Source organism: Coenobita brevimanus, chromosome 110 (assembly GCF_032717465.1).
Source record: "Coenobita brevimanus isolate Jiangsu-jjx chromosome 110, ASM3271746v2, whole genome shotgun sequence".
Taxonomy (NCBI): Eukaryota; Metazoa; Arthropoda; class Malacostraca; order Decapoda; family Coenobitidae; genus Coenobita; species Coenobita brevimanus.
In genome coordinates this window covers 43014656-43028372 of record NC_137063.1, presented here as the reverse complement: position 1 = coordinate 43028372, position 13717 = coordinate 43014656, and the positions used below count along the sequence as shown (strand labels likewise).

The following is a 13717-nucleotide window of genomic DNA, read 5'->3' as shown; positions in this document are numbered from 1 at the left end:
TAGACTATCACCACAAGTTTCGCAGTATATTCATCTCAGAATGAACGTCTTGTAGTGAAGGGGTTCATGAAAGCTGTTTCTAAACCCTCCAGCTCGATAAATTCATCCTAAACTAAATAGCAGCGTTTGGAGGTGGGAAGAATACTACAAAGTAGCTATATAATAAGACGGAAGAGGTTTTATTCCGCAAGCAGTTCATATTTCGAATGCAGTTATATTCTCATTTTACTTTCGAATGTAGTTAAATTTCCATTTTATTTCCGAGCGCAATTTTAAGCTTGTTCCCAGTGAACTGTTTCCCTAAGCTAAATTACACTCACAGTACAATGCGTTGAAACAGGTAGCCTACTCAGGAATTTAACCCCGAGCGAGAGTGAGGACAACTTATTTCAACTGAAATTCACTTAAGAGTTAAGAAATGTTCAGCCTGGGGTGTAAAAAAGTATCGCTCACCATTTGGGGAGATCTCTGTATGCCACTATAGTACAGGTTAGGGTGTAAGAAAAGTCCCTCACCATTCGAGATCTCTGTAAGAAAAGTCCCTCACCATTCGAGATCTCTGTATTTTTTTTTTTTTTATGTGTCCGACTCTAGGCATAGGCTTCACAGCCTGCTATCAAGGCCCAGCAGTCCTTACATACCATACACCTCTACATGTCACCACTTCGGCGCAAACACCCACCGTCCATATTGAATACATGCTGGGGCTGTCTCATACAGGACTGGTGTATTGGTATTAGCGGTGGTATGCTACTGTAGTACAGGCTGGAGTGTAAAAGTATCCCTGACCATTTGGGGAGATCTATGTATGCTACTATCGTACAGGCTGGGGTGTAAAAAAAAAAAAAAAAAAGTATCCCTCATCATTTGCGGAGATCTCTGTTGGCTACTGTAGTACAGGGTGGAGTGTAAAAAAGTATCCCTCAGCATATGGGGAGATCTCTATATGCCACTATAGTAGAGACTGGGGTGTAGAAAAGTATCCCTCACCAATTGGGGAGATGTCTATGGGCTACTATCGCCATCTGGGGAAATCTCTAACAACATTAAGGTGTGAAATATCACTAGTATGTGTCAAAATTCGCACCGGGCGAGCTCGGACACGTTCCACATCTTCAGTGTGGACGTCTGTTTCCTAATGTATTTATTTCTGCTACCACCTGACCATTGTATTGTCAAGGAAAGACCTCGTCTAGAATGAGCTGATGGAGGCTGTATCTACTCCAAAATACGAGTCTCCCCGAGCTGAATAAAATCGTTCAGAAACAGAAAAACAGAAAAAATTTAATAAATTAACCGTAGAGACGTGTTACTGTCCATGCAACCACAAGTTTAATACTGTTAGCGTGGCTATACTGAGGTATCACGGAAGGCAAATGGATAAAGTACGAGATATATTGCTGGGGAGTGAGAGAGACCCTACTGGGTCTGTCTTTTTCTCCTTGCTTCGGATTTCCTCCAGATTTGGTGGAGAGGAGTGTCATAGAAACGATATGCTGACTCCCTCACTGAGACAAGGTTTACCAGAGTTAAATACATAAAGAAATATAATGAATAAGGCAAACAGCATGACGCTGGAAAGGCTAAAGGTGGAAGAGGACGGAGAGGATGACCACACACACACACACACACACACACACACACACACACACACACACACACACACACACACACACACACACATGGGCGCGTATTCATAAAAGATCCTAATCAATTATAATGATTAATAAATTTCAAATTTATTATCATCTTCGGTCGTGTTTTTCGAATTATATCACTACTATTCATTCTAGTTTGATTGTGCAGTATCTGGAAGCTGCATGAGTAAAGATAAGCGTCCATTAAAACAACCTTACACACAACCTAACCTTTGTTTATACTGCACATACGACCCCAGCGTGGACAGACAGGACGCCATATTGCCGCTGACTTGCGGATATTTCGTAAAATATCATCAGCGATTCATTTTACAGATTGTCTGAACATCCCTGGCTTGGTTATTCTACTGATGCAATAATGTCAGTATATAAATTAATAAATAATATAAAATACATAAAATACAAAACAAAATTAAAGTGTCATATGCAAAAGTAAATCGCTACGGCCGGCGCATCGAAGTTTCCTATGCCACGAAGAATACGAGCATATTCTAAGCGGCTTTAGTGGTTTTGTAACAACTCTTCCGTAGTGTTGTATTCCACACATTACACCTAAATATTCTCAGCTCTGTTACTGATGAAAACTGTCTCAACATAACACGACAGAAACAACATGCAATATTCTACGTTTAACATGCAAATTTATGTATAAATCTCCTACCTAGAATAGAGAATGAGAGGGTGGGTGGGTGTCGATGGAAGGTGTCATTACTACGTAGGATGAGATGTTGAATCTACCCCTTACAGTACGCAGCGTGGGGGTAATAATCGATCTAGAATCCTAGATTACAGATAATAATGCTAAGCGGGGTACAGTCAAGGACAAACGTTTGCCCGCTATTTCCCTACGGTTTGGCAGTGCGGGGCAACAAACATATCAACAGATAGTGGTGTCTAGTACTGATGTAAAGTGAGGTGCAATCAAGGACAAAAGTTATATCACAGGTAATACATGTCCGTCACTTTCCTCCTTGACACATCAAAGAAAATCATCCATGGACACAGTAACATACACAGCCTCGCTCAGAATATTACCAGCAGTGGATAGTGGAAAAAAAAAAATAAAAATAAAAATGTGAAACTGGGTGTACTTTTTTATCCTGCTGTACAGTATGAGGTGCGAGATGCAGTACAAATCAGCTGTGACGGTGAGTAAGGTAATATTTAAGTGAGGCGAGACAAAACTAAAGATGTTGACGTGTGAAGCAATAAATTCCAACTTAATGAGAGGATGATGAAATGGGATGGAGAGGGACGGGAGACCTTGGCCCTTACATGAGTAACCTAAGAAATTCTGTCCACTTATACACCACCAACTTCATCGGTATTGGTAGTATTATCATTAGTAGTAGTAGTAATAGTATCATCAAATTCACCATACGTACACAACCAGGACTTGACGATATTCTCCAAGTGTCCAGAATAACTAATGTGGCATAAACCGAATTCGAACTTAAAGGCACACACACACACACACACACACACACACACACACATATATATATATATATATATATATATATATATATATATATATATATATATATATATATATATATATATATATATATATATATTACTTCTCTTATAGATTACTCATACAAATAGGAGGTAATTGTTACCCCAAAACAACATAACTATGTTCGTTGCCTCCAATGTTTCACCACTGCCGTATTATCAAGGTTATCTTAATATGGTCAAAGATCTAAATACTTCAGTAGACTGCACAACAGGCTCTTAGATAACTGACGTCTTATATACTTTTATATATAGAGGAAATGTAAATTATAAACTCTCGCTAAACTGCTGCTCGACCAAAGGATATCTCCTTTCAGTAACTAACTATAATAGTACTGGTGCCTATACCCAATGGTAAAATACTTGAGGCTGCCCCATCAGCAAATGAATAATACCCAACCACTTTTCAGCCTTGTACTGCATGACAATGTACAGTAACAAGGTGAGGAACTCATTTAGCCACAAGTGTTGTGGTATCAGACTGGGAGTAATTTGTCCCCAAGGGTTGTGAGGGATGTGCTTAGGGAAGCATGCTATTATGGCTGGGATGAACCTTTCTTACTGGTACCTTTTAAAACTCAATAAATTATTAACACTGACAAACTTCAAGGACTCAGTACAGTCATGACCCTCCTGCCCCCTTTCTCAAGATGTCTATGGGTAGGGTGGCCCTAATGGATAAACAATGCTGACTCAACCAATATCTTGATGGGACTGAAGGGGACATGCTCTACACTCTTGAAAATAACTGCCAGTGCAGTGTGGAGGGGGTGGATTGCTAGGAGTCTCAATAAAGAGCTGAACAAGCACTTAAGCACAACAGTGGACTTAAAAGTAATGTTGGCTGAGACCTGACCAACCCAAAATGGAGTGCAACCTGACTTCCTTGTTGATGTCCACTTGCTTGAAGGTTTTAAAGTAGAAGAGAAGAGCGACTGATGGTGGTGGTGTGAATGTTTGAGTTGCAAGTTGGCTGAGGTTAGCTTCCTCTTTATTGGGATAAATTTTCTGTGCTGTCACAGATCCCCCATGAGTACATGATGGTACTGACTTCCTCTTAAAGTTTGTAGCTGCCTCACTAAGGTATCTAGGTAACAAGAGAAGAGCAGAGAGGTGTGGCAGATCAGGAAGACCAATTTAACTCCACTACAAGGATGTCTCATTTATTTTAATCTTACTATCTCCTGACTTATGGTAGGTGGGAGTGCCCACCAGCCACTCAATGTAATGCTATCTTCAAGTGACTACACTAAGCACAAGCCAGATGGTCTCTTGCACTCCAGGATACAACTCATTATGCCAGACAGTACTCACATAACCAACAGAAATACCTGGCAGTCAAGTGGATTACTGTAGTTTTATATCAGCCAAATGTGGCACTTGAGGGTTTCAATCTGAAAGGTGACTAGGGCTTACAGCTCACATATTACCACTCTGGGAAGAATGACTGGTCATTCTTGACTTAAAATTTCTGGACTGAGTAGCCTTGTCATAAGCCTCTATGATCCTGATGGATCAATAAAGGACTGGATGAAGGACAGATGGACATCCTCCAGATAATTTTATTCAGCTCAGGGCAAGATTTGTTGAACTGAAAGCATTAGCTGCTGCCTACATTAATCCCTTCACTACTGGGGTTCTTACCTACATTGAGTAAAATCATCTGGTAGCAGCTAGGATAATATACTGTAAAACTTTTGAAAATGACATGATTAGGTATCATCTTCATTAACCCCTTTGCTACTGATGATCAGTCTTTAGCTGAAGAAAATAATATGGTAAGACCAAAACTACTGGCATAATAAAGTGAGACTTTTTCAACTAGAAGGGCTGGTTCAACTGGAGAGGTTGGATATAGGCATCCCTTGCTCAATGACAGTTTCACTGCCTAAAACTGCATCATTAAGTGACTATGTTGTAACGTGAGTTCAATGGGGATGTGTTATCAGGGATCCCAGAGAAGGCCCTCTGAAGGATACTTTTTACCTAACTCAACTCATAATCCAACCTAAATAAAGCTCATAACCACCCTGTGCACTACATACTACTAATGCTGTACTGACAATTACAGTTAGAAATTAATTATGATAGTACTGTAATGACTTACCAAGCCAAGCTGCACTCATTTTTCCTCCAAGCAATGCCATTATTTCATGCATGTATCACTTATTCTCACTGCACAGTAAAACAAATTTTAATTAATAATCAGTTATAATGCTCATATTTAGCATAATAAACAAATACAGTACTTTAATAAGTACAACTGAGTTGTCTAATCTGCAGCAATATGGTTCTGGACCACTGCTGTGCTTTAGAAAATTCTATCTATCTATCTATATATTGCTAGACGCCTCAATCCCGTTCAGGGTGGCAACAAACAAATCGCCTCCACGTCGCCCTGTCCCCCGTCATTTCACTGCCCTGCTCCCAACTCACACCCCTCTCTCTCATATACCTCTCCACCTCATCCCTCCATCTCATCCTTGGCCTCCCCCTCCCTCTTGCCTCCTCCACCTCACTCACATACACTCCCTTCGTCAGTCTTTCACCCTCCATCCTCTCCACATGGCCAAACCACCTCAGTGTATTCCTCCTAACGCTTCCTATCACATCCACATCCACACCACAACACTCCTTTATATCCTCATTTGTCAGCCTGTCTCTCCATGTGACTCCACAGGCTCCTCTTAAATAACTCATTAACTGTTCTCACACTTGACTTGTGTCCTTCCAGCAACGTCCAAGCTTCACTTCCATACATTAGAGTTGGTATCACAATACTGTCATGTAGTACCTTTTTCACTTCCATGCTCACTTCCCTGCTTCTTATCACTGCTTTCAAGGAACCAGCAACCATTCTTCCCTGCTGTACCCTTTCAAGCACTTCACCCTCCAAACCACCATCCTTACTCATCACACTACCCAAGTACTTAAACGTACTCACATTTTCCAGTTCCTCACCATCCAACCTCGCTGTACATTCACTGACTTCACCTCTCTCAAAGACCATCACTTTACTCTTCCCTACATTCACCTTTAGATTCTGTTTCTTACATTTTCTCCCAAACTCATCCACCAAGCCTTGCAGCCCACCTTCATCTTCACTCAACAACACAGTATCATCTGCAAACAACAGTATGGGGAGTTTCCAAACACTACCCTCTCTCACCAGGGCCACTCCAACATCCACTACCCTACCTTGTACCTCTTTTATTACCCCATCCATGTACAGATTGAACAACCATGGAGACATGACACATCCCTGTTTCAAACCAACCTTCAAAGAGAAAAATTCACTCAGTTCACCATCCACAAGCACTGCAGCCTTCGCACCATTGTACATACTCTTCACAGCATTCAACAACTTCCCATCTACTCCATATATTCTTAACACTTTCCACAATCCTTGTCTATCCACCCTGTCATATGCTTTCTCCAAATCCATGAAAGCCACATACAACTTCTTTCTTTAGAAATTCTGTGGTTTATAAATAACATAACTTATGGGAAAAATTACTTATGGTTATGGCCTCTCAGCCAAGTTGCCACATATCACCCTACCTCCACCCAGCTAGTCACCAGCGAACACTAGCACAGACTCAAATAATTATTCAGTGTATGTATTACTGGGAATAAAGAACATTAAATATTAAATAAACAATATTAAAGGATCTTACCTGACTCTGACCGACGACAATGCTTAAGAGGAAGGGGTGGGGGTGGGGGTTCTGAGGCTAGAGGCAACCTAAGGCCTCTCAGCATGAGGCCAGTGTGGTGGTGCCTCATGCTGCTGCTGCCTCAGCCCTGCTTCTTCCTCCTCAGCCTCCCTCAGGAACCCCTCAAAGTCGCTGCAGAGATAACTGAAGCATGTCGTCATTGTTTTCACCTGTCTCCATGTCACTGGGTGAGTGTGAAGGGCCAGGCTGTGGCTCAGGTTGTGCACCTACCCGGGCAAAGTAGCAGGTGATTAGCTCCTGGTGATGCTTGTTAACACGCCTGTTATGCATTTTCTTGTAAAACACCACAGCTTTTTCCATACAGGACACAAACTCATTATGCCTTTCTTCATTTCTCTCAAAGGCTAGCACTTTTTCCTTCAAATGTCTACACCCATTACCACATCACTCAGGTCCCTCATGGAAGCTCGTGCCTCTCAACCACACTCCCTCCACCTGCCTGACGCTTACTTTCCAAATACACAATGGAGGGAAGTAATGCACACACCTGTCGCCAAGGAAGGGTTATGACTGGCTTCTCATTGCTTGTCATGCTTGCCTGTGAATGGCTGATGGCTGTGGTTCACGGCACAGACACACATCATGGAAATCTCAACGGAAATGCGTCACTTTGGCGCCAAAAGTCCGCGCTCTATGCGTTACCTTGGTTTCTGCTACTTTCGGTTCTGAGCAGGAACCATGCCATGGATTAGAAAACCATGGCTTACAAATACGCATTTTATGTGACTTGACTGTACCACAATAGATCTGTAAAGCAGTAGTTGCTGTTGCTTAATCCCAGCCTGTCTGGCTAAGCAGACTCATCAACCATAAGGAAACAACTGCTTCTGTGGGAGTAAGCCTATCCTAAAGGTATAGTACAGTCATACACTGTGTAAGGAACTGGCACCCCCTTGTGGCTATCAACACCTTGCTAGGGTCAGATGAGTGTCCTTCCCCATGGCAAAAAGCAAGAAAATACAAGGAGGTTTGGCTCCTGGGAGGATGTCACAGCTCCTTAGCTCCATCCAGGGTGCACAGCACCACAGAGTGCAGGCTCCTCTTCGGTACCACCTCTGTAAGTCAGGGGTCATCATCAGTACACCCAGCACTTTCTCTTTTCACACGTATCATAGACACCCATCTTGCACTACAAGTATCAATGTTAACACAACTAGGCTCAAGGTTTTACAAAAGGCAATGCATAATGCATTTGTTTACAAGATTATCTGGCTACAACTGAATAATTATGGTAGTGACTAAGTTTTTTTTTTTTTTTAATGTGAGGAAGAAGGAACCAAGGGCCTCAAGCCCGCAATATTGCTCCTTCCAAGTGAAAAACAAAATACAAGAGAGAGCCAAATTCAAGATCCGATCATTTCGAGATGCCTGGACACACTGCGTTTGAAAGACTGGAGATCATAGGAAGCAGGAAATACAGACAGAGGGAGACAGTTCCAGAGTTGATGTGATCATGCTAAATATATTAGTTAATATACCGGGTACTAATACCTGCACTGTACTAATGACAATCAACAGTTTTGGAGTTCCTAAGTGAAAAGAAATGCATGAAATGCCAGGGAAAAAAACAGCTTTGGAGGACTTGGGCAAGGTTAGGTAAAGTGCTATAATTATCTCAATATGCAACTGGGTTTCAGAAACAACCTGACTGCATAAAGAGTCCTACTTGAATTTAGTAGTGGGTTTGTCACCTCTTTTATCCCCAAACAGCGACTCAGGAAGCAGCTGCTTTGTGGAAAGGATAACTTCAGTGTGACAAAATGAATATAGATATTCTAACTGGACATCTTCCTACTGCCTGGTGAGATGGTCAAATGAGTAGGGCTATGTGCCCGCAAGGGGAAGGCAGAGGTCTGCCCCAGTGGCTGTAGTGACTGATGGCAGAACTTGGAGGTCACTACTAAAATGATGTTGGGGGCTGCCCTAAGCCTTCAGTGTTATATGGATCAGAGATGGAGGACCTCTGAAAAGGGTTCAGCTGAGGAGGAGGAGGAATCCTCAAAATCCAAGGTGGACAGCTCTGTCCCAAGAGAGCAAGGATGATGATGACTGGAAGCAGAAGTGGTGATTCACAATCCACCACTAGTACTATGCAAATGTTTTTTTAACCAGATTGTGAGAGAGACTTTCCACCTTTTTTTCCAGCAATTCCAGAAGATTCTGGACCCAGCAGCAGGACATCAAGAATCTTGAGCTAGCAGGCACATGGCTCACTGTATTTTGGATCAGCATAATCCTGCCTAGAGTTATAGTAAGGCTTATATCATAAATACTTAGTCTAAGAGTAAACTGCTTGTACCCACTGACCTGAGCACCATGGATTGTCACAGCAGGAGACAAGAACAATGGCCATGATGGAGGTCTATGACATTTATACACAGTAACCTGCGGGAGGGTATGAGGTACCATCACAAGCAAAAGTATCCCAGCAATCCCTTGCCAATACTGGGTCCTACCTTCCATATTTATCATCCTTCTCCAAACATCACAAAGCATCCTTACTTTTCAAATTCCTTTATTAAGTGCTTCATACTGGTAGGGTAAAAAAAAAACTATGTAACATTTTCCATTACCACATATGGCATTAAAAAGTCTGCAAACTTCTGTATTATGATAATACATTCATAAGAAAGTGCAGCCTACCAGCAACTGTTTGCAACATCTAATGTCTGCCATGTAGAACTAGAAACTAGCACCCTGTTGCATGTTCTTCACTATGAACTTTATCTGAGACACCTGATGATGGAGATGACTATAAGAGAGAGGTGCTTTGAAGTCTTTGGAAGCTGTCAACACAAGAAGAACACACATAATATATAGCCAAAGCATAGTCACAATTACAGTGAAAAGAATGGTGTCTTCAAGGGAACCATCAACTCTGGAGTGGCACCCACGTTGGGGGCCACAGACCCATTTCAATCAGCGTATACTCAGATGACATGGTATCTGGAAGGTTACCAGACAGTCGGACAAAAGGTGGTCATAGTAACCAAAAGATATCTGTTGGCATCAGAAGAACGCTCATAAGTAATGGCTGCCATCACTGGGTGACAAAGGTCACCACAAACCAAGGGAGGAGGTAATCATCTAGAACTGAAACTGGATTACTGATGCAGCAGCTGCAGGCAGGAGATGAAAAGGCAGTTACCAAGGTGTAATAAAGGTGAAGTCAGCAATCACCCTTAGCAGCTCAATAGGGCATAAAGCCCGCACAATCTGGCTACTGCCAAATTCTGCACTTATTGTTTCTGGAACATACAGTAACATTAATAACTGAAATGAGATCTACAAGACCGCATTCCATACCATCATTTAACATTTGCATATAAAGAACCTAACCCCATAGGCCATCCAGAACATAACACTGATGAGGGGAGAATACCTCTCTGAATGCAGCTATGAAGACCATGAAGAAGTGATCATCCAAACTTAAGCATGAACACAAACATGACTGAACACCAACCACACTCAAGGACCCAAGCTTCTTTCACAACTCTAGACATCATTATTACTGTGTTGCTGGACAACGCCATCCTGAAACTGAAGACGGTCAATAAGGGTCCGATGATGACTAACCACAAATACTGTACAAGGCTAGTGTCATGTGGGTCTCCTACAAAGAGTGCAGCACATTCATCTATGATGTGCTAACCATGAACAAGGTGTCTTTGAGCTGTGTCCTAATAATCTGCTAACCACAGTTTTTCCTGCAATAATATACAGATGTTTATATCCACTCTCCAATGTAATGATCTTCCATCAGCTGGAGAGGTGATGGAATTCATTCAAGGGATTTTGAATCAACACTAATACCCAACTACTCTCTATATGGAAAAGGTTATATATATCATTACTGAGGAATACTATTCAACCATACCAAGTTACCAGTGCTTCCCTGAGAAAAATAAGGAAATACAGCACAGAATGAACAATAAAGTTGTGTAGCTCCACTATCATAAGGAACAAGTATAAAACTCAGCAGCTGCCAAGGGTCTGCTTCATGACTGTATTTGAGATAATGGAACACCCACCCTGTTCAACCAATTTTGTTACACACACACAGTATACTCAGGGGCGCACCCAGGAATTTTCTAAGGGGGGGGCCCCATTTGCCAGTTTCCTGAAGTTTACATATAAGTTTTATAGTTCTAAGTTGTATATATATATGTTATATATATATATATACTGTATATATATATATATATATATATATAGATAGATAGATAGATAGATAGATAGATACAGATAGATAGATAGATAGATATACAGTACCTATATATATATATATACTGATAGAATGATAGATTATTTGGTAGGTCATCAGCTATTTAAACAAACTTGTTTGTTTACATTTATCGTTTTAACAAAGTAACAAAGAACAAGCCATTCAGTCTCAACCCTATTCTGTCCAGATTTCTAATCACGGCACAAAGACGGAGAGAAACAAGGGACAGGTGAAGTGGGAAGTCCTTAGGGTGAGGGAAGGAATGTTGGGTAAGGAAATAGAGGTCACAATGGGAAAGGGATTGCCGATCCCAGCTCAGGTGTGTGAGTGCGTAATTCACCGGGTCGGTCAGGATCACTTGATGGTTGTGATGGTCAGCTTTTACCCTCCCGGAAGGGAGCTGGGAGCTCATATAGTCCGATCTAAGGGCAAGGCTGTGACCTCCACACACGCACACACCCATCCCCTTGCTCAAGGGGGACAGTACCACCCACTTTGTCAGTGAAACTTTTTCGCACCCTGAGCGAGGCACAAACTCCCGTCCACCAGTTGGCAAGCGAGAGCGTTACCACTGCACCAGCGACCGGTGTAAGTGTGTGTGTGTGTGTGTGTGTGTGTGTGTGTGTGTGTGTGTGTGTGTGTGTGTGTGTGTGTGTGTGTGTGTGTGTGTGGGCAAGATGCTGGGTGAAGAGAGGGGATGGGGATGGATAGGAAGGCAGGAGGGATGATGTTTTGAGTTCAGGGGGGGTGGTGTGAGGAAGCTATCCTATTGACAATATATTTGGCCACAGGATCCGACAGGTGATAAGATCCGCTGTTCTGTTCAATGGTATTAGAACATACTATAACAGCTTCCTCCAGACATTTGTGTCTTTTTAAGTCTACACACACACACACACACCTGAGCTGGGATTGCCAATCACTTTCCCCATGTGACCTCTATTTCCTTACCCAACATTCCTTCCCTCTCCCTAAGGACTTCCCACTTCACCTGTCCCTTGTTTCTCTTCGTCTTTGTGCCGTGATTTGTAATCCCTTTCCCCTGGACCTCACCTTCCTTACCCTACCTATTCCCCTTATCACCCCTAGCCAATACCTCACCCCTCACATCCCACTGCTTTTTGCTATATACACAGGAAATGTGGTGTATATTCAGCAATTGTATTCTGAGCCTGAGGAAGCCACGAGGCGAAACGTCAATACACACTCTGAGTCTTTGTTTGTACTGTACTTGCCAATTTTTCATGTTTTGCTGATATCGAAATAAATATATATAAATTTTTAAAAGGATCCAGAGAGCTAAAGGGGGGCCCAGACCCAGTGGGCCCCCCCCTGGGGGGGGGTCCACCAGGTATAATGCACATCCATAAGCCTGACAATTTAATATAGCACTATAGTCTTTTTATAGATTACAGAGATATTACTGGTACAGGAAGGCTGTACCTACAACCTCCCTTCTCCTCGTGTGCATTACCTTTATAAGGGCCAGAGTTGTGATGTCATCTCTCCAATCCAAGTAAATGGGATGGAATTTTCTGCAAGGTTAAGGTCACTGCACCATACTTACTGGAAGTAACTTAGAATGAACAAAACACCCTATAAAGACATGTCCAAAAGAAATGTCATAAAGAACATCCCCCATTCTGATGTCATAGAACATAATGGAAATATCATGGGGGCCATTTTGAATAAAAGAAACTAATGAAAGGTGCAGGCTATGGTAACACTGAGAATCTGACATCTTCTACATTAATGCACTGCTACTACACTTCACTTTTATTATTCATCACTCATACAGACTGTATCAGCTAAAATACTTGTGTAAGGTGACAAATGTTGCAAAGGATTACCGGCAGTACATGGGAGGAAAGTTGGAAAAGGATGGGAGTAAATTAGTCACTTGCATATAAAGCCACGCTTCTATGACAGGGGGTATTATCGTTAATATCATGAAATACACATCAGTTCCTGTGGTACTAAAAGGCATTTGGTAAACTAACGTAAAATGCTCTTCTTCCAATACAAAAAATAGTTAAACAAATATGATTCAAGCAATGGATTTCTAAGCTTAAGCTCTCCGTTACTCACGGTACAATGTCCATCTTGGCAGTTTTGCCTGCTGTCATCGAACTACTGTTCCTCCTGTCTCTGCAAAAATAAGTACTGCATAGTACAGTACTGTACTGGCAATACAATTAACGTGCCAAAGCTGATATACAGTACAGGCAACATGTTCCTCATTTCACGTTATAAGTTAATTTTACATTGTCTCCCACCATAAAGTTTGAACAAATCTTTCATTAACTTCTGGCATCATCTACACCTTAAATTTAACTAGTTACCCTGAATACTTGTACAGTTTTCTCCATTTTTCAATATATGGTGAACTTGACCCGGTTTAAATGTTTGAAGAAATGGGATACCTCCTGTCGTTAATCATCATTACAGTAACCTTAATATATTTTCAAGTACTGTACTTACGGTACGTCGAGCTTAATCCTCTTGGGAGAGTCTGTGTGTCCGTTGTCACTCATTATTTTAAGCAGTACGCTACCCGTACACCTCCGATCACGCTTGTT

At 41.8% G+C, this 13717-nt stretch overlaps 1 protein-coding gene across 2 annotated transcripts in view; it reads right to left on the bottom strand.

The window, feature by feature from the left end:
* Adk2 (Adenosine kinase 2) overlaps positions 1 to 13717 on the bottom strand; it is a 92580-nt gene extending 78863 nt beyond the window's left edge. The window contains exons 1-2 of one of the 2 annotated variants that reach the window (XM_080286131.1): positions 13620 to 13709; positions 13227 to 13286 (exon numbers count right to left, since the gene is read on the bottom strand). In XM_080286131.1, coding sequence (XP_080142257.1) covers positions 13227 to 13286; positions 13620 to 13672 — 113 coding nt within the window. In that variant the 5' untranslated portion in view covers positions 13673 to 13709. Of the gene's footprint in view, positions 1 to 13226; positions 13287 to 13619 lie in introns of both variants that reach the window. The other variant, XM_080286132.1, reaches the window with a different exon arrangement.